General features: G+C 37.5%; 1 protein-coding gene across 1 annotated transcript; it reads left to right on the top strand.

The window, feature by feature from the left end:
• Positions 1 to 35: 35 nt before the first annotated feature.
• ARF4 (ADP ribosylation factor 4) lies at positions 36 to 21,692 on the top strand. The gene is made up of 6 exons (XM_027585053.2): positions 36 to 476; positions 9,307 to 9,387; positions 9,864 to 9,973; positions 14,796 to 14,867; positions 18,517 to 18,642; positions 20,743 to 21,692. Exons 1-6 carry the CDS (start codon positions 410 to 412, stop codon positions 20,827 to 20,829), a joined length of 543 nt encoding a protein of 180 aa, XP_027440854.1. The 5' UTR covers positions 36 to 409; the 3' UTR covers positions 20,830 to 21,692.
• Positions 21,693 to 22,293: the final 601 nt, after the last annotated feature.

Below are 22,293 nucleotides of genomic sequence, written 5' to 3'. Positions count from 1 at the left end.
GGCGGCGGCCAGAGAATCGCGTCGGCGAAACTGGCCAATCCCTTTCGTGCGCAGGCGCAGTGGTTTGGCCAGCACCGGAAGCGCAGGGGGTTGGGGCGGCGGTGACGCGATTCTGTCCGCGTTGGAGGGGCCGGGCCGCAGCTGGAGTCGCCGCGGCTACCGCGTGACGTGGCATAGCAGAAGCCTAAAACGCCAAACCCGGAGCTGCCGCGCCAGTCGTCGAGCAGCGCCCCGTTAGTTCTTGTTCCAGAGCTTCGTCCGACACGCCGGCTAGCGAGCCGCTTCTGCCGCCCTCTTTCTCCCTCAGCTCTTCTTCCTTCGCTCAGTTTGTTGGGAACGTGAAAGGAGAAGGCCCGGGGACGCCCCAAAACCCCTTCTGTTCCTGCCCATCGCAAGTGCCACTACTGCCATGGGCCTCACCATCTCCTCCCTTTTCTCCCGCCTCTTCGGCAAGAAGCAGATGCGCATTTTGATGGGTGAGTGAGGGCCCAACTACCGAGGGCAGGCCGGGTCTCGGTGCTTGGGGAGGCTACGGGGCCTGTTGTCCCTCCGCCCGCTCTGGTGGGGGAGGGGCGGCAGGCTCGGGGTCAAGAGGAATCCTTAAGGGGGAACAATGGGGCGATAGGTGGGCGGTCGCCCCAGATCTAAGAGGCCGGACAGGGGCGCGCGGGACAAGGTTTCTTCCTTCTGGCTTTGGTTTTCTTTACTTGATCTTACTGAAAGCCGGACAGGATTGGGCGGAGATGTGGGGGAAGCGAACTCTTCTGATCTCGCTAAGCCCGGAAGACACTGGCGAGGCCCGTTCTGAGAGTGCGGTCTGGCTCGGGCTTCTCCGGTGTGGGCCGCGGTCAGGACGGAGGCAGAACTACTCCAGTCTTCCTCCTCCCCCTTTCTGCTCCGGGTACACACACACTGCACACTCCAGTGGTATGTGGCGCGAGCGGTCTTCGGGAGCCCGGAGCCGCCCGGGACAGGAAGTGACCAGGCCCAGAGCGGTGGCAAGGGAGCACCCTCGGTTTCAGAAGAGTCCTCAGCGCTCACTTCGCCAAACTTCGCTCTGGATTCCGCTTCATACTCTTTTCCTTGTTAATGTCCCTGAAAACTGAGTTTATCGTGAATCACCTTTTGGCCACTCTCAAAAACTGAATATGTTGGTTTACTGTCTTTGGTTTTCAAACTAATTTTTATCTAGCTGGTTAAGGTTTAATGAAAAAACTTTTAAAGTTAATTATTTAAGCCGATAACAAATTTCCAGTAACTGAACATTGTGATCCTTAATTTTAGGGTAGCTTTGTTAAATAATAATTACAAAGGGCTTTTTAAAAATCTCTTTTGGAAAATAGGCTTTTGAAAACTGCTCTTCAGCGTCTGTTTTGTTTTTTGTTTTTTGTTTTTTTAGCTGAGGGAGAAGGGGCTTGCCACTTGGGTGATGTAAGCAGCCCCTCCCCCATATTACTGTGAGTTGTCTCTGCATCACAGCTAAGGTCTGTAGACCTCAATAATGCAAAAAGGAGCTTCTCTAAATTAAACGTTGAAACTTACCGGTTCATCAGGAGCTTGTTTTTTTAGAGTGGGGAGGAAGTTATATTTTCTAGTTCTACTACCACTGAAAGTTTTCCAAAGCAAAATTCAGTAGTAATTCGAGGTGTATGAAGGTTACACATTTAGTTCTTTTTTCTCTTAACTGTTACTTCTAGCTCCTTTACAATTCATGGAATGGTTGTTAATTCATTCATAAAGATAGGTCAAAATGTTTTCTCTAAAAAGTTTTTTAGATTTCATTTATGGAGACAATTTTAAAGGAGGGCAAGCATATTAAGTTTTTAAGGTGGCTGAAAGTTGACAGTCTAAAAAGCCTCTGAAGTCATTGGGAGGACTTTGGACTGTGATAATTGAATTTCCAGGCCGTTCCTTAAAGAAATTAACTAGTTCCTAGGTGTGTTCCTGGAAATGTACTATGTTGGTCCTTTTACTTAAGATTGATTGTAAATGAATTGCTGTGTTTCGTATCCTAAGTCTTTTGTGATGGCTTAAAGTTTCAGCAGGAGAAGAAAAGTAGAGTTATGCTATAACCACTTTCCTAAATTTACTATATTAGGGGAACATTTCTCCTTCTACCTCCAAAAAATAACAATTGAAAGAAAATGGAAAAGTATTTAACTTTGTGCATTTGTGCAAGAGATAGAAGTCATGATTTGGAATTACTTTTTTAATGTTAAATGTTTTATTATTCTGGTTTCCTGTTCTTGTTTTACTCTTTAATTTTGGGATAATCAGGTTTCCTTGATTAAAAACACTAAAGTCACAAGGTCAAGTTTTATAGTAACTCATCAAATGAAGCATAACCTTAGGATATTGCATGGATAGGGAATGAGGTGATTTGGAAATTTGATAGTTGATTTTTTTTGTCTAGCTTTATAAAGTAACTGCATAAATAATCTTAAGGTCTCTCTCTGTTCAAGTTTAGAATTGAGTTAATGATTGCTTTTTTCATATTAATGTTCTCTGGCAGATATGTGTGCTTCCTTTACCTTTATAAGGCTTATATAAAATTCATACCTTCTTGAGTCAGTGACTTTTTCAGACTTTATCATTTTAAAGTGTTACTGAAAGATAGCAGTTAGCTCATGAGTCTGGTTTGCCAAATTACTGTGAAGATTAAAATTTTACACTTGTTCTCCCAGAAGTTCAAATAATTTTAAATGGTGTTTGAACTTAAGATTGTAGTTAATTAAAAACCAATGCAGTGTTTTAAATGTAATGTCACTTAAAGTATAGATTGACAGAAATTGTCTAGTTTTTTTTTTTTGAGAAATCACTCGTGTGAATATTACTGAGCTTAAATTCAAAGATGATCAGTTTCCATCTTAGATTTCCCATGGAGCCCTGCATTACCTTATTTTTAGACTGATCTCCAGTGTCTTGATCTGTGATAAGATGTAATTTTGGGAAATGATTCCCCAAGTTTTGTTTACATTGGAAAACACTAATGTGTTCTGTAGAAGAATTATTAATTCTAAGCTTTTTGAACTTGTGAGTTTTTGCCTATTGAAAAGCTGAAAAAATGTTGCTTTTTAAAAGATTGCTAATAGTATAATTCTGTATTACATGTGACTGTGGTTTTGGGGGGACAGGGGAGGTTCTTCTATTTGCCAATTTGAAAAATGCTACTAATATTTTAAGTGAGGCTTCAAGCTAAAGAGTGGCATTTCATGCTTTTTCCCTAGCATATTTTATAAATTTATTATGTGATTTTTAATTTTTTGTCCTCATTCTAAAAATAACGTCTTTTTTTAATTTTAAAAGAATAAAGTAATAACTATAATTCTACCATTTCACTCTTGTTAACATTTATTATATTTACTGTCAGGTTTTTAAGAGGAAATTGGAGTTCTCTCTTTTTGACTTAGCTTATGAGCATTTTCTCAGGTCATTAGTTGAAAACATAATTGGCAGCCTTTAAAAAAAAAAGCCCTTCTGATTAGTTATGTGATATAAGGAAACAATAGAAAAGGCAAAAATCTTAGGTTGATGCCTCTAGAAGTTGATACAGCCGTTTTTAGATGTACCCTCTGGCATTATTGCAGATGGCTTTCAGACTTTGATAATTTGCTGCTAATTAACACATTGATCAAAGTGCAGATATTTCTGATCTGTTGGGTAGAAGTAAAATCTAAGCTTATAATAATTTTTCTGTACACTTGGTAGCCTCACTTTCAGTTTTGATGGTCAGACTTCTGAGGAATTAGGTAAAATACTAAGATACTGTATGTCCACCAGAAAAACCTAAAGGCAAGATGGCAGTGTATAAATACCATTTGAGAGCTCTGGTATAGACTTAGGGGTTTTTGGTTTTTGGTTTTAATTTTTAAAAATTGAGATGTAATTCATGTAACATAAAATTTATCCCTTTAAAGCATATAGTTCAGTGGTTTTACTATATTCACAAACTTGTGTCACTGTTGCCCATCTTTTTTTTTTAAGAGCACATGAGTTGTGTGTGTGGGAGGGGGGCAGAGGGAGAGAGAATCTTAAGCAGGCTCCACGTGCAGCGCAGAGCCCAATAGGGGGCTCAGTCCACCACCCTGAGATCATGACCTGAGCTGAAATCAAGAGTTGGGTGCTTAACTGACTGAGCCACCCAGGTGGCCCACCATCACCAGTATCTTAATTCTAGAACATATTCATCAGCCCAGAAAGAAACTCTATACCCATTAGTGGTTACTGCTCCCCTTCTTCCCCAGTTCTTCTGCAACCACTCATCTACTTTTAGTTTCTGTGGGTTTGTCTATTCAGGATAGTTCACATAATGTAATCATACAATGTGTCCTTTAGTGCCTAGCTGCTTTCATTTAGCATAATGTTTTAAAGGTTCATATTTTATCGTGTGTCAGTACTTCATTCCTTTTTAAGGCTGAAGAGTAATTCCTTTCTGTGAATATACCACATTCTGTTTATCCATTCATCATTTGATGGAAATTTGATTGTTTCCACTCTTTGTTATGTGTAATGCTGCTGTGAACATTTGAAAAGTTCTTGTAGGGGCATATAATTTTAATTGTCTTGGGTAAACAAATACCTAGGAGTGGAATTGTTGGGTTTTGTGTTAACTATATTTAACATTTTAAGGAACTGACAAAACTTTTCCATTTCAGCTACACCATTTTACATTCCCATCAGCTGTGTCTCAGGGATCTAACTTCTCCATAAGACTTGGGGTTTTGCATACGTCTTCTGCTGTGATTCTGGGGACATTTCTGAACCTCAGATGCTGCGTTTGAAAAATAGAGGGTAGTTGTAAGGTTTATATTACAAAAATGTATGGAATCACCTAGTGTGGTGCTCAGAACACAGTAAGCACTCAATTTAAATTATTTTTAAATAATTATGAAGTTGTATTTTAAGCTTCCTTGTAGAAAATTGAAAGATAAAGGAAAACATGAAAAAGAAAAATACTCTGTGTGAAATTTTATCCACCTGAAAATATACTTTTTTCATCCCAGTCTCCTTTCTGCATTTTTTTTTTTCCGGTTTGAGATCATGGAGTCTAGTGTCTTTAACTTAAAATATAAATATTTCTTGCTGCCACACTTTAGTAGATTTAATGATTGGCTAAGAGTTTTGGGGTAGTTTTGTTGCTCTTAAGACTTTGGTCAAAGTGCAGGTCCAGTTAGGGAGAACAAGTAATTCCAGTATATCTTTCAATACAGTGACTTGTTTATGGGGGTTAAAGGGAGGGAGGACATTACTGGAATGTACAGATTAGTCTTATCTTGGCTAGGTGAGAATTGGTTATAGTTTCATTTTGTGGAGAAAACTCACTGCCTAGTATTGCAACATTAAGGAAAGAGGTACTTGAGAAATGACTGAAGTAGCACAAAATTGTTAGACCAACATGTTTTTGAGAAAAGAGCTATATAATGAGTTTTAAGTGATGGTATATGCATCTTTAATCTCACAGTAGAAATCCCTTTATTAAAAAAACTTCTGGTTTGCATTTATATAGCACTGTTCTTTTTTTGTGCAACTCGAGATATATTCATGATTTTAGAATCTTATATGTGGCTGTGAGCTTTTTAACTGTTATCTTACAATTTTTATTTTAAAAATAACTTATTAAAAAGCCTTATGGTTGCATTATTTTGTAAACACTTGCCCCCTTTTTTTCATTAAGTATATAAAATATATTCAAGACTTTTAAGCAGTCATCGATACATCAGGAAATGTAACCAGGCCAACGTATTAATAAAGGAAATCTGCTACTTTGGATTCTTTTTTTTTTTTTTAATTTTTTTTAAAGATTTATTTATTTATTTGAGAGAAAGAGAGAGAGAGAGAGAGAGAGAGAGCACATGAGAGGGGGTAGAGTCAGAGGGAGAAGCAGACTCCCCGCTGAGCAGGGAGCCTGATGCGGGACTTGATCCTGGGACTCCAGGATCATGACCTGAGCCGAAGGCAGTCGCTCAACCAACTGAGCCACCCAGGCGCCCTGGATTCTTTTTTAATTAAAGTAACACATGTTTATTGTGTGAAGAAAATTCTAACTTAGAAGTAGAGTTTTAGTTATGCACGCAATCAGGTGTTGGCAGTTTCATTAAAAATTGGGTTACCTCTGTGCTTTTCTATAACTTAAAATCGTCATATAATAATTTGTCTTGGGTTTCTTTCATTCTGTGTCAGTATTTTTGGATTTAAATTGTTTTAGTGATGGTATGAGGTTCAGTTGGACTTCCAGTGAGGACTAGCATGTGCCATAGTTCTCAAAACCTAACTCAGGTGGGGCGCCTGGGTGGCTCAGTTGGTTAAGCATCTGCCTTCCACTCAGGTCATGATCCTGGGGAATCGAGTCCTGCATAGGACTCCTTTCTCAGGGGGGAGCCTGCTTCTCCCTCTCCCTCTGCCGCTCCCCCTTGTGCTCTCTCGCTTTCTGTCAAATAAATAAATAAAATCTTTAAAAAAAACGCCTAGCTCATGTTTTTTTAATCAGCCGTAGTTTCGTTTCTTCTGACTTGGGCTTAATCATATTTTGGCTTACTTTTTAATTGATTTATTTTTTTGTTTTTAGAGCACTCGTGCAAGTGGGGGAGGGGCACGGAAAGGGAGAGAATTTTTTTTTTAATATTTTACTTATTTGATAGCATGAGCACGAGCGGGGTGAGGGGCAGAGGGAGAAGCAGACTTCCTGTGGAGTAGGGAGCCCAGTGGGGGGCTTGATCCCACGACTCTGGGATCATGACCTGAGCGGAAAGCAGACACTTAACCTGTCTGAGCCACCCAGGCGCCCCAAGAATCTTCTTATTTTTAATTTATTTGTGAGGGTGCCTGGGTGGCTCAGTTGATAAGCATCTGCCTTTGGCTCAGGTCATGATCCCAGGTTTGATCCCAGGTTTCTGGGATCAAGCCCCACATCGGGCTCCCTGCTCGGCGGGAAGCCTGCTTTTCCCTCTCGCACTCCCCCACTTGTGTTCCCTCTCTCGCTCTCTCTCTCTCTGTCAAATAAATAAAAATAAAATCTTAGAAAAAATTTGTGAGAGGAAGAGAGTGTACACACACACACACACACACACACACACACACACACACACACACAAGCAGGGGGCGGGGCTAAGGGAGAGAGACTCTTAAGGACTCTGTGCTGAGCATGGCGCTGGACACAGGGCTCATCTCAGGGCCCTGGGATCATGACCTGACACGAAAGCAGGAGTTAGCTCCTTAACCAACTGCACCACCCAGGTGCCCCAGAGAGAGAGATAATCTTAAGCAGGCTCCACATCCAACACAGACCAATTCAGAGCTCAATCCCACCATGCTTAACTGAGCCACCCAGGCGCCCCTTTTAACTTTGGTACTTAAGGGCAAATTTTGCTTTATTTTAAAATTTGATCAAAATCACCCAAGAAGGACTTATTCTCTAAAGAGACAGCTGCTTTTTTTAAATTTAATTTTAATTAAGTTAATTAACATATAGTATATTATTAGTTTCAGAGGAAGAGTTCAGTGATTTCTCAGTTGCTTATAACACTCTAACATCACGTAGAAACAGGTTTTTCAAACAGTGAATGATCATATTGTTCTTCCCATCGTTTTCTGTATTTTTACTGAAAATATCAAACTTTAATTTTGTTTCTTTGTGTATGTTTTAGAATTAGATTTTCTGATTTTTTTTTTTTTTTGGATACTGTCCCGTACTCAAAAAACAAAACACCTCTTGGGGCCAGTTGGTTTTTCTTGTGCCCATGAGTGAGGGCTTAGTTGCTCACTCTGTCTAGTAAGTGTCATAGTATTTTGGAAAGAATAAACCTGAATATCTCAGTATGAAGGAGTAGGGAACACAGTTTAATTAGAAGACACAGTATATGAAGACCTAAATTGCCGGAGTGTACAGAGAGATCGTAAAGCTACCTTTGTAGGGTACAGAGCAGAAAAGGTTGTTATATGGGTAGAAGGGGTCTGAAATTGCCTATAGCCTTTAGTTCTGTTTTGAACTGATAAAAATTAAACTTACTTGCACAGTAATGTAAATTAGGTAAGTGGGGTGCTTTCTGTGTGTGTTTGTTTTCTTTAACTTAATAGCATTTGTTTCATGTACCAATCAAAGTCATGCTTTGATTTAAATATTTAAAAAGCAACCTTGCTTAAATCATGAAGTTGAATTCATTTCAAAATCTGCGATAGCGTAAGGGTGCCTGGGTGGCTCAGTCAGTTGAGCGTCTGCCTTCGGCTCAGGTCACGGTCCCAGGGTCCTGGGATCGAGCCCCGCGTCAGGCTCCCTGCTCAGCGGGGAGCCTGCTTCTCCCTCTCTCTCCGGCTGCCGCTCTGCCTACTCGTGTTCTCTCTCTCTGTCAAATAAATAAATAAAATCTTAAAAAAAAAAAATCTGTGATAACGTAAATCTAGTTGGCCATATGTGATGTCCAATGATACATTCAGTGAAGTTGTTAGATATTAACCTTCCGTTTAGAAGGGTTTAACAATGTAGAATATGTTGGTTTTGAGAGATTCATACTTAAAATGAGCATTTAATTTGCTCATCACTATCACTGTAGTGAAGAAGTATACCCTCTTATTCCAGGATGGATTTTTTTTTCTTCAGAAACAAGCACATTCTTCCCTACTTGTATCTGCTTCAAAGGAATTGTTTTAAGAATTTAGACATTAGTTACGTTGGAGATGAATATGATAAGGCCATTTTTTACAACCCAAATTAACCAATCTTTTGTTCTTATTTCTGTGCATTTGATGTAGAAATGAATTTAGGTGGGGGTAATATTGGCGTCATCTTCCTTTATTATTATTTAAGGACACTAGTGCATAGTTAACATTTTTTAAGATAATTTTTATTCACTTGTTTTTATGTGTTCTCTGATTCAATTTGTAACTTGGGTTTTTAAAAATGATAGTAGTTCATAGAATTAATAAGGATTGAGTTAGAAAATATCTTAGATTAAATGATTCAATCTCCTTGTTTTACAGTTAATTTCTCTGGTCTCAGTTTCCTAGAGTGACGTTTTTAAAGACACTTAACTAATTTGTGGCAAAGCAAATCTAGAGACCAGAGCCTGAGTCAGCCAGATACTCTTTTCTTTTCACTACTACATGTTGTCTCTCTAGGTCTAGAAGGAAAAATGGAAAGGCTTTCTGTAGCAAGTGTTGCCCTTGGGGATCAGAAATGAAGTAATTTCATTTCTAACTCATTTGTGCCTTGACCAGTCGACTTTTGCTTTCTAACTATAAATTTGTTGTAAAATTAATTCTTAGTGTGTGTGCTTTTGGTCTAGATTTAAAAATTTTAATGTCTTTTTCTAGTTGGATTGGATGCTGCTGGCAAGACGACCATTCTGTATAAACTGAAGTTAGGGGAGATAGTCACCACCATTCCTACCATTGGTAAGAAAGTTTGCAGATGACTTTAATTTATACCATAATATATTATAAAATGAAATAGAATATGGTTTAATTTTGAAACAATTTTTAAGGCTTTATTATTTTAGAGAGCTTTATGCTCACAGAAAAATTGAGAGGAAGGTACAGAGATTTCTCATAAACTCCCTACCCCCATGTATATATAGCTTCCTCCTTTATCAACATCACTCACTCGAGTGGTGCATTTGTTATAACTGATGAACTTCATTGACATAATCATCCAAAGTCCGTAGTTTACCTTAGAGTTCACTCTTGGTGTTGTGCATTCTCTGGGTTTGGACAAGGGTACTGTGGCGTATATCTATCATTATAACTGGCTTAGGTTTTTTCAGTTTTTTGATTATCTGGGAGATTTTTAAAAAGCAATTCTGAGAGAATTCCACAGTAAGGGGTTTTATTTTCTTAATGACATTTTGCACAACTGTCTTTTTTCTTTGTAGGTTTTAATGTGGAAACAGTAGAATATAAGAACATTTGTTTCACAGTATGGGATGTTGGTGGACAAGATAAAATTAGGCCTCTCTGGAGGCATTACTTCCAAAACACCCAGGTAAGGAATGCTATATACAGTTTGTATAACTTTTCTTTATATGTTTTATGCCTTAAAGTTTCTTTTGCTGTCTACTATTTAACTGAGTGTTGGCATTCTTATATGAGTTGGCATTCTTATCACTACTTACATATTCTTCAGTGAACTCTCTCACTCATGCCTTTGAAGGCTAAATTACTCAGGATGGAAGAGTTACATAGCTATCATAACAATATTTTGGCAGATTAGGTGGAGGTGGTTCTCAAGATTGAATTAGTTCTGTTTGTTTCTTTCTTAGTCTAGAAAGTAAGGTCTATATAACTTTCTGTCATTTTAATTTTTAATGAATAAAAAGCAATTAGTAGTCCTTCATTTAGCCCAGATAAGTGTTTACCTTATTAAAATACATTAAGAAAAAAATATACTGGGGTTCCTAGTGGTGTAGTCGGTTATGCGTCTGACTCTTGGTTTCAGCTCAGGTCATGATCTCAGGGTTGTGAGACAGACGCCCCCGTGTTGGGCTCTGCAGTCACGCAGAGTCAGCTTGAGATTCTTTCTACCTCTCCCTCTCCCGCTCATTTTGTCTCTCTCTTTCTAAAATAAATAAATCTTTAAAAAATATATATATTGATGTAGATCCATTTCATTGACTTATAAGGTATTTTTATATTATCATGTAGTATATAGTGGCATGGGAGACACCTTAGTAATCCTGTGAGTAGGAGTTCTCGAATTCGGCTGCACATTAGAATCACCTGGGGAGCTTTAAAAAAAATTAAAAAATTAAAAATCTCAAAGTGTTGATCGTTTATTAGCTCCATACCAATTGAATTAGAATCTCTGGGGATATAAACTAAGTATCAATAATGCTTCTCAAACTTTGATGTGCATATGAATCACCTGGGTATTTGTTAAAATACAGATCAATTTAGTAGGGCCTGACTAAGGCCTGAGATTCCGCATTTCTAGCAGGTTCTCAGGTGGTGGTGGTGCTGGTTTGGGACCTTACTTTGAAGAACAAGGCTGTGGTATAAGGTTTTTCAACAGCATTGTTGATATTTCGGACTGAGTAACTCTTTATTGTTGGGTGAGGGGAGGTTCTCTGTACTGTAGGATGTTTAGCTGCATCCCTGGCTTCTACCCACTAGGTGCCAGTAGCAAACCCCCACCCCCCCAACCCAGTTGCAGTAACCAAAAATATCTCCACGTATTGCAAAATATCCTCTGGGGACAAAATTGCGCCCACTTGAGAACCACTGCTCTAGTCTAATTCTTACATAGGAGCAAGCTGAAGCTTGGAATGACTTACTAGGACTGGAGAGGTTGGTTCTTGTTCCAGATTTCTCTTTAATCTCGTTCCAACTCAGTTTTGTTTACTACCACAGGAGAGGTTTCTCATCAGTTTTTGTTTACTATTGGAGTTGATAAATACATTTTTTAAGTAATGTGTGATGTTACAAGCACTTCATTTATGTTTAAGTTGTGCAGATGTCATTCTTGTTCAACTCTTAAAACATAGTATGCAAGCGAGGTATATTGCCACCAGGTGGCAGTGAATAACCTAGGTGAGTTGGCTGGAACTGGTATACTAGGTTTAAGTAGTGTGTCCTGTTAAATAAGTGGCATGCTTTTTTATTTAAAAATTGGAATATTTCTGTTCATTAGCTGTGATTAGAAAAACTTTTTTTTTAAAGATTTTATTTATTTGACAGAGAGAGATACAGTGAGAAAGGAAACACAAGCTGGGGGAGTGGGAGAGGGAGAAGCAGGCTTCCCGCCAAGCAGGGAGCCTGGTGTGGGGCTCCATCCCAGAACTCTGGGATCATGACCTGAGCCGAAGACAAACGCTTAACGACTGAGCCATCCAGGCGCCCTGAAAAGCATGTGACTCATATCAAAATATGATACGAAAACTTCATTATGGAAATTGTCAAATATACACAGAAATAGAGAGAATAGCATATAAACTTTCATACATCTGTTACCCAGCTTCAATTGTTAGGATATGGTCAATATTGTTTAATTGATGTTTTTCTCTAATGTACTTCACCTTTTGGATTATTTTAAAGTAAGTCATAGTCATTTCATTTAGGGAATATGTTTTTGAGGTAAAATTAGGGACAAAGTGAAACTTTGCTAATCCTTAATTTGTAATTCTTGATAAGAGTAACCCTAGTCTTAACCTAGATTTGTTTTAGAATGCTTTGTATGTAATGTACTTTTGCATTTTTGTTCTTTTGTTTTTTTGGGGGGGTGCTTGTGCATGTGGTGGGGAGGGGTAAAGGTAGAGGGGGAGAGAGAATCTTAAGCAGGCTCCATGCCCACCATGGAGCCCAGCATGAGACTTGATCTCACAAGCCTGAGATCATGATCTGAGCCAAAATCAAGTGTTGGACACTTAACTGAGCCACCCAGGTGCCCCATTTACTTTTGAGTTCTTGAGATTAGATCCATTCCTGGCCTCTTTGGATCACCTTATAATCAAAAGTCCCAAGTACTTCTTCCTAGAGAACTCACAACTACAGGTGGAAGTTTTATGTCTTACCTGATGTAATGTCAGCTAAGCTCTTAAACCAGCTTTTCTAGCATTTCTGATCAGTTCTATTAGCTATAAAATTGAAAAGAAATGAATATTGTTTAACCATGCTTCTAACTTAACAAGCCAGGACACAGTATTTATTGTAGTAAATTCCTCTTCCCTCATTAGATAATTCCAATTATTTTGCTGTTCTAAGTAAGTAAATACTTGGCCTTTTAAGTAGTCTTTTATTATGGCCAAACTTATCTTTAGAATCCTAGCTTTTTTATACTCTTGATTCTAGTTGTACCAGGAAGTGAATAACCGAATTTATTACTGACATACTTCTTTCTCTCAGTAGTATTACTTTGGAACTGATAGCGTTATTTACATTTTAAAACAAAATAAAAATGGATTGTTAGTAGTACAAATAAAATTGGATCCCTTTTGGAGCCATTGCCTCTTCTAGAGGGATAGATTTTAAAAAGGAATAACTTTTGGAATAGGAGGGAAGGGAGGAGACAACATTTACTAAAGCCTGTGATAAGCCAAGTGCAATACTAGATTCTTTTATACCTTTATGATTACATTTAACAGGCTTATAAAGTTGGCTGCCATGGTTTTATTTTTATAGAAGAGGAGGCATGTTCCAGGATTAGGTCATTTATGTAATAAGTAGTCTTGAGATTTGAATTTGGATATCTTTCCATTATGCCATACAGGCTCTCATAGTACCAAAAGTATTTTCAAAGATTAGGATGTTTAAAATGATGGTTTCCAGCAGAGACAAAGGAAATGGGTTTGAAATCTGCTAGACCAAAGAAAATCATCACTTAATGACCATAGCCAAAAATAAATATTAGGTACCCCTGGCAAAGTACTATGATGGTACTGAGGTGTACATACAAAATGGAGTAGCTCTTTGCCCTAAGTGGATTTTATGCTCTTGGCGGAGTTAATCTATTTATTTATATAAATAAGCAAGCACAAGACAGTTTGTGATTATGTGACAAATGTTCAGAAAATAGTTCAGTGGTCAGGGTTGTGGGGAGAATAATATTTAAAGTAATCTCTTTATTAATAGGAATAGATTTTTAACAAAACTATCAAGGTACTCTGCCCTCTCTAGTTGAAAATTTTATACTTTCCCATTTGAAAGTTTTTAGAAAAGTCTTAACTGTTTCCTTAATTCCATTTCTTTTCTAGAATAGAATTCTAATGTTTGTGACTATCTGATAAGAATGGTTACTACTTTTCTTTTTGTTAAGAATTTCATATTTGGGGGCACCTTGCTGACTCAGTCTATAGAGTATGTGACTCTTGATCTCAGGATTGTAAGTTAAAGCCCCACCTTAGGCCTAGAGTTCACCTAAAAAATAAAAATAAAAAGAATTTCTTATTTGATCAAGTCAACAACATTGTGGAGCAGGGCTTACTTTTCTATAAGAAGCATACAAAAACTATTTTGTGTGCCCCTTCCCCCTCTTTTTTTTTTTTTTTAAGATTTTATTTATTCATTTGAGATACAGAGAGAGAAAGCATGAGCAGGGAGAGAGGCAGAGGGAGAAGCAGGCTCCTCACTGAGCCAGGAGCCCATTGTGGGGCTTGATCCCATGACCCTGGGATCATGACCTGAGCCGAAGGCAGACACTTAACCATCTGAGCCACCCAGGCACCCCCCCTTTTTTTTAAAAAACACTTTATGCATGATTTTGACCAAATATGCTAATTCAGTCAGTAAATTCATGCATCTTTAGGATCTTTGGTTGATTCTTTTTCCTTTTGTTCCCACTTAGTGACCATTTTGCTCCTTGGACTTATCTGCACTTAACATGCAAGGGAAGAGGGATAAAATTTATTCATAGTGTAGTTGAGAAAAGTGATCAGTTGGTTAAGAGTAAGATTTTTTTTAAGACTTTTTTACTTATTTAGAGAGAACATGTGAGTGGGAGAGGGGCAAGAGGGAGAGGGAGAAAAAGAATCGTTAGCAGACTCCCGTGCTGAGCGTAGAGCCCCATGAGAGACTTGATCCCATGACCCTGAGATCATGACCCGAGCCGAAATCAAGAGTCAGATGCTCAACTGACTGAGCCACCCAGGCACCCCCCAATTTTTTTTTTTAATAACATAAGTTAAAATCACAAATAGTACTCAAATCTATTTTTAGTACTTCAGGCACTGTTCTTTTTTGTTGTTCTTTTAATAAGGAGACATTGTCTTCCAGATGTTTAACTCTGTGTGGTTCTTCTGTCTGTACTTATGTTTTATCTTTAGTGTCTCCTTTAAGGTTAACTGTTGCAATTTATTTAAATAATTTTTCCCCAGGGTCTTATTTTTGTGGTAGATAGTAATGATCGTGAAAGAATTCAGGAAGGAGCTGAAGAGCTGCAGAAAATGGTAAGAATATTTTTTTAATTTATTATTTCCAAGATGTGTTTTTCAGGGTGACAGTGGTAGTGTTAGTGGTTGGTACATCTTACTGTGATTAGATTACACAAATTATTTCAGAGCTAGAAAGAACCTTGAGAAACTGTCATGACAGGTTCTTAAGAACACACATAAAAATCTCCTATAGAGCTTTTTAAAGAACACACAGAAGAGTAGCTACTTCATTAAGTTGGGAAGAAGGCTCAGCTTGTTTTTAGCATGCTCCACAGGTGATATGTCTCTGGTTGAGGATATCTCCATTAGTCCAGTCCTTTATTTAATAGATTAAAAATCTGTAGTTTGGGAACTTATGTGATCTAGGAATCTTGGTTCAAACCCCTTGTTCCCAGGGTCTTTGGGTTTGGTTTTCTCTATTCTGTACCTATATAATATATACTTTGAAATATTTCATAATAGCAGCCATGATAAAGAATTCCACCTGAAGATAGTAGCATTTTGGTTGATACGGTATTTAGCTTTGCCGTGTATCAGATTGTTCTCATGTATGGTTGACCCTTGAGCAACATGGGGGTTAGGAGTGCTGACTCATGGCCCACCCACCATATGTACAGTTGGAAATCCACGTATAAGTTTTGAGTCCTCAAAAACTTCACTACTGCTTTTGCTGGCCACAGTTTAGTGGTGGGAATATTGCCTCCTGAGGCCATGCCTTCCCGTCCTAGGTGACAGTTCTTCGTGCCAGTCATAATTGTAACCCAAAGAGCAAGCAGCTGCCAAGCCCTCCAACTCTGGAGTGGGAGGTGGGGAGGGTGGGCCAGCACAGGTCCCCAGTGTCCAGGTGGTGCATCCCAAGGACCACTTGACCCTGCTGCTCAGGCTGAGAGCACAGACAAAATAATAACTCTTGGAATATAAATCAGTAGTTAATACAAATGAAGAAAAAACTCCAGAACAAATCATGCCAGATAAGCAAATTGAAGCTAGAACTGAGGACCTGGAAAATGAAATTGAAGTTAAAAATTGCTTTTGAAATGAAAAAAGCTTGCATTAAAGGATGCAACTTTCAACTACACTTAAGAAAAACCTGGAGAAAACCCCAAGTGTGCTCATGGATAACATGAAACATGTATTAAAGCTAAATTAATAATGAAATCACACCAGGAATCTTGGAATTTGGAGGAAAAGCTGCTTGATGTTGGGAAGATGAGATTAGAACAGATGCTTAGAAAATGTTTTAGGAATACAGACTGAAAAGAGCAAACAGAACGATGAATTCAGACAATATGGAAAATTCAGATGAGATAAAGACCATACCACAAAATCTACAAATGGAAATACAGTTTACTAAAATTATTCAGAATGTGTTCCAGAACCTCATTTAGGGAGTAAAGGCAATTGGGCAGAGGATTTTGCCTTTAAGGAAACTGTTCTACAGCTTGACAAGAATCTCACTGTGCCCTAATAAGAATTCTATTTTGTCATTTTTTTGTTTTGGTCTTTTTCAAGTAAAATTCTTTTTAATGTTTTTGGAACTATTGTAATACTCCAGTTTTTTTGTGGCTTAGCACTTTAACGTGGAATCTGTTGTTTTAAATATAAAGTGACTGGCATACTCAAAAAGAATCTGAGAATCTTAGTCTTGGGAGGGTTCCAAAAGACATCTAATCTAGCTTTCCACCAAATGTGGACATTTTCTCTGCAACATTCCTGGCAGTCCCACCTCTCATTTGGAATACTTCTATGCATTTGTCAGTCAACTAGAATATTAGAAAAATTGGAAAAGGATATCCACATCGTGATTTTTTTTTTTCCAACCGTCAGTTGTATTTTAATGAAATCTCATTTTAGATTTATCTCTCACACAAAAAAACTAATAGCTTACTCTTGCCCTTACCAATAACACATGATTAACATAATTTTGAATGTTATATGTATTGTATATTATATTCTTACAATAAAATAAACTAGAGAATGTTATTAAGAAAATTACAAGGAAGAGAAAATGCATTTACAGTAATGTACAGCAAAACGTCCATGTATAGGTTGATTCATACAGTTCATACCCATGTTGTTCAAGGGGTCAACTGTATTTATATTGTAAAAATTTGTTGAGGAACCTTGCTAGAGGTACCTTGTTGTGGTTTCAAACTTGGATAGCCATAAAATATTTACTGAAATGAAATTTTAATTCTCATTCATTGCTTCTAAGACTGTATTGCAGTTTGTAAAACCATTGTGCCAGTGTATGTGTAACTAAGTCACTGGTTGTTTGTCCGAGGAGTTAAATATCACCCCTTCTACTCTTTGTAAACAGCTTTATCAAGGTGTAATTCACATACCATAAACTTCACTCATTTAAAATACGTAAGTCATTGGTTTTTAGTTTATAGAATTGTGCAGACATTACCACAATCTAATTATAGAACATTTTTATTGACCCATGAAGAAATTCTCTAGAACTGTTAGTATTCCCCATTTCTTCCCCCAGTGCACCCCAGACTCCCAGCCTTTATGACTGCTAATTTACATTATATGCATATGCCTATTCTAGGCATTCATATAAATAGAATCATACAATATGTGGTCTTTTAAAACTTTTTGTTACTTTTCACTTAGCATAAATTTTCAACACTCATCCATGTTGTAGCATGTGTCAGCACTCATTCCTACCAGCGTCAACTCTTGTATTTCATTTATTACTATATTATTACTTATTATTTACTCTTGTATTATTTATTATTATACTCTTATATTATTCTTGTGTTTTTTCACGATACTGCTAATGCCCTAGTCGTTGTACTGTCCTGCTGTTGTCTAGTCCTGCTGGCTGGAAAGGAATAAAAGTCCAAAAAGAATCTACGGGGGTGCCTGGGTGGCTCAGATGGTTAAGCGTCTGCCTTCGGCTGAGGTCATGATCCCAGGGTCCTGGGATCGAGCCCCACATCGGGCTCCCTCCTCAGTGGGGAGCCTGCTTCTCCCCCTCCCTCTGCTTCTTCTCCTGCTCATGTTCTCTCTCTCTCTCTATCTGTGTCTTGAATGAATAAATAATAAAAAATAAAGAAGAATCTTATACTACTGAGTACCATAAGATTCTGCCATAAATATTTCCATATGTATTTCTTGTCCTTGCCAGTTTTTTTTTTTTAAGATTTTATTTATTTATTTATTTATTATTTTTTTTAAAAGATTTTATTTATTTAATTGCCAGAGGGAGAGGGAGAAGCAGGCTTCCTGCGGAGCAGGGAGCCCAATGCGGGGCTCCATCCCAGGACCCTGGGATCATGACCCAAGCCGAAGGCAGTCGTCTAATCAACTGAGCCACCCAACTGAGCCACCCAGGCGCCCCGCCGATCCTGACTCTTAATGGATGATCATGAAAGCTGAAGTGAATGATTTACTTTAATGAGTGCAGGAAGATTGGCTTGAAAAATAGTTTTGCTTTCTTGAAAGGCATATGATTATTTGCTTGGGATTTAAAAATTGAAGGATATGAGATTTAAGTGTCCCTGAACTTTATGTAGTGAAATTAGATTGATGTTTAATAATATATTTAATGTTGAATAATTGGTATATACAGGAAGACAATGTTTTACCTACTTTGTCACAGTGATTTGAGTTCCAGTTTGTTAGTTGTTAACATCTTAGCTTTTATTTGCAGCTTCAGGAAGATGAGTTGAGAGATGCCGTGTTGCTGCTTTTTGCGAACAAACAGGATTTGCCAAATGCTATGGCCATCAGTGAAATGACAGATAAATTAGGTCTTCAGTCTCTTCGTAACAGAACAGTAAGTATTTGGAGGTTCATATTAACCACCTGACTTTTAGAATTAATGTAATTGCTTAAGGAAGTATTCACTTTTAAGTACATATTAAGGAATTGTCCCTTTTGAACAGATAATGTGCACATCATTAAAAAAAAGATAAAGTAATATACTCTTACAGACGAGCCCTTTCAGGCTTTTCTGTGTGTTCAATTTTTAAACTATGTTTTTTTTTTTTTTAAAGAGAGGAGTAGAGGGAGAGAATCCCAGGTAGGCGGTACAGCCAGTGCAGAGCCCAATATGGGGCTCGATCTCATGACCCTGAGATCATGACCTGAGCCAAAATCAGGAGTTGGACACTTAACTGATTGAGCCACCTAGGCAACCCTCCATTTTTTAACTTTTAATATTTATCCTTTAAGGATCCAAATGTTTAGATACCTTTATTTCATTTGGTTTTTGTTAACTTTATCCTCAAAACATTTAGTATCAATAAAAGATGTACTTTATGAGAATTGTATAATCTAAAGATTGATATTGTTAATTTTAATTTTATATTTTATTTTTTTATTATTTTTTTAAAAGAATTTATTTATTTGACAGAGAGACAGCGAGAGAGGGAACACAAGCAGGGAGAGTGGGAGAGGGAGAAGCAGGCTTCCCGCTGAGCAGGGAACTCGATGTGGGGCTTGATCAATTTTATATCTTTTAAATAGCTCTGCAGCAAGTATTTTGTAATTTGGTTTTCTTATTAAAACTGCAATATTTTTGCAGGCCTATTTTAGATAATCTTGTTTTATACTGTTTGCCTTTTAGTATTCCAAAGCTTATGAACTATCATTATGACATTAAACAAGTTTTTAATTTAAAATTAAAAGAAGTACTATGCTTGTTCTCCAGTAGCTTGTTGTAGATCAGTGATTTATATACTGGCAAAACACAAATACTGTTTTATATATAAAAATGATATCACAAACTTTAATGTGACTTGTGCTTTACAATGGTTTTTCACTAAGTTGTCAACAAGGCAGATAGTGTGCTGTGGCAATAACCGTATAGGCTGTTTGAGATGTCCCAGGCTGATTTAAACAAGATAAACTATAAATGATACCAGTTTTCAGTGCTGTGAAGAATTTGTACCTTTTTTTTTTTTTAAGCTTTTATTTATTTGAGAGAGAGAGAAAGCACGAGCGGGGGGGCAGAGGAAGGAGAAGCAGGCTCCCCACTGAGCAGGGAGCCTGATGTGGGACTCGATCCCAGGACCCTGGGATCATGACCTGAGCTAAGGCAGACGCTTAACCAACTGAGCCACTCAGGCGCCCTAAGAATTTATACCTTTAACCAGCCTTCTAGGTTACTGGAGTGTTTGGTATTCAAATAATAATTGGCAAGTGTGGTATACTTGCATTGACCTTGCAGTATTAAAGCAAGATCTTTATTGTAAGGCAGAATAAAACGGGTCAGTAAAGAAAAATAATAGAAATAAACTGTCCCTTAAAGGTAATTAAATTGCTTTCTAGATCTTTTTCTTGCTCTTTGTTAACATTTCTTGGCATTTCATATAGTTCCTGGTACCATTTTAAAAAGTGAAACTTTTTGGAATGCATGGGAACTAAAGATAGTGAAATTATCTGAAAAGCTTGATTCCAATATCAACAGCTCCTACTCTTTTCAAAATTTTGCCTCCTGTACTCTGAACTTAGTTTTATTGGAAACGAGGGTTATAAAGACCTGGTGGGTACTTAATTAGTTACTAATCTTCCTATAAATGTTCTTTTTGGATTAAGGAGTACGTTGTTCATTAAATCTATTGAATGGGTAGAAGTAGCTTTAAATGTGACAGGAGTTTTGTGAGAAGCATGTATGAGAACACTTCCAATCTACAGTTACTGAGATTATTAAATATAAAAAGTAATCATGAGATGTAAACTGTATTTACTCCTTTATTTCTCTAGTTTTATATATTAATTTTTTGTTTCCTTTTTTCCTATACATTGATGGTAACTGCTGACTCAGTATTACTCTTGGGCAGTTGGGGGAAATAATTTTCTGATCACAAAATTTTAAAGACTGGTTATATATAGTCTTTTGTTAATCAAGTATTTTCTTGTTCTTCCTTTACAGTGGTATGTTCAAGCCACTTGCGCTACACAAGGAACTGGTCTGTATGAGGGACTTGACTGGCTGTCAAACGAGCTTTCAAAACGTTAAATGAAACTGGATATCTAACCAAGGACACATTTGATAGAATTGGTCTAGGCTTGTTACAACAAAATTAGTTTGCATCTTGGTTATTAAACAGTATCTGGGACTGGTTTGGGCAGAATATTACAGCGTTTAAACTTATTTTGTTGCCAATTATTGTTGACCAAGTATAATATTGTTATTTAGCAATATGCTTGGTTTTAAAGAAATTCTCCTTAACTTGGGAAAAAAGTGTCCTCTTTTAATTGTAATTCCCTTAAGCCTAAATGCCTGGACATAGCTATTGTGACACCTTTAAATAAATCCGTTTTGAATGTTTTTTGAGCCCACAAGAAATAATGTTTTAAAGTTATCCCCTTGCTACTTTACTGATACCTTTATCATTCCTGGGACAGTCTGCTGATTTAAAAAATGTAGCATTCCATTTGTATTTATTTTTCTCCCTTGCCAAAAAGATCTTCTAATACTGCTTGTACCAGCCAGGGAAATGCTCCAAAACACTATTCAGATCTCTTGCACTGAGGAACTTATATTTCCCCCCCCTTATTGAATCCTGGCTTTCATCAGCCAAGCTTACCTTAGTGTGGTTTGGATTTGATAGCTAATTAGGTTCTGTGCTGGTTGCAAAGAGTTCATATTGAGATGATTTTTAATACCCAGCAGATTGTCTTCCTTTATATTGTATCTTTTTTATGTTGCATGTTGCTTTTTGGTATCAGCCTGACTCTTTGCCCAGTATATGATAGTTCTGCTGATGTTTTGTTTATCGGTGAACATATCTTCATTAAGAGTTTTTGGAAAACTCATCAAACTCAGTAAGTTTTCTTCATAACCCATTTGGAATTATTCCTAATAAAATGATAAAAATATGTAATTGTGTGTGTTCTTTTTGAGTCTTGAAGATGTTTGAAATGGATTTTCTTATTTAGCAAAGTTAATTTGCATATATTACATTTTGTGAACAATAATACAGGTCTTAGTGAGTTTACTAATTGTTTAAATTGGAAATAAGGTATGGGTTGCTATCATATGTGTAACAGTGGAGGTAACTTCAAAATTTTAGTTTCCTTTAACAAAACAGAATTTGACACTGTACATTTCTAAACTCAGATCAAGAGTAAAAAGCTGTAATAAAATGAACTGCCCAAAAAGCATGTATGCATGTGTTTGTTTCACAACTAATATTAGTTTAAAAAATGCAAGTGCTGTTTGCGTGGCAGAATGCAGACTGTTAGTGATGCCACTCTCCTATGTCAGGGAGTTCACAAGCACTTTGTTTTATTTATTTATTTATTTTTTTAAAGATTTTATTTATTTATTTGAGAGAGAGCATGAGAAGGGGGAGGGTCCGAGGGAGAAGCAGACTCCCCGCCGAGCAGGGAGCCCGATGCGGGACTCGATCCCGGGACTCCAGGATCATGACCTGAGCCGAAGGCAGTCGCTCAACCAACTGAGCCACCCAGGTGCCCA

This window comes from Zalophus californianus, chromosome 1, assembly GCF_009762305.2.
Source record: "Zalophus californianus isolate mZalCal1 chromosome 1, mZalCal1.pri.v2, whole genome shotgun sequence".
NCBI lineage: Eukaryota > Metazoa > Chordata > Mammalia > Carnivora > Otariidae > Zalophus > Zalophus californianus.
Note: the sequence above shows the minus strand (reverse complement) of the source record. Positions and strands in the feature narration are given on the sequence as shown.

Coding starts and splice junctions, on each gene's coding strand:
- ARF4 (XM_027585053.2), top strand. CDS start 410: ATGGGCCTCACCATCTCCTCCCTTTTCTCCCGCCTCTTCGGCAAGAAG. Junction 477..9,306: donor GCAGATGCGCATTTTGATGG/GTGAGTGAGGGC, acceptor GTCTTTTTCTAG/TTGGATTGGATGCTGCTGGC. Junction 14,868..18,516: donor CTGAAGAGCTGCAGAAAATG/GTAAGAATATTT, acceptor TTTTATTTGCAG/CTTCAGGAAGATGAGTTGAG.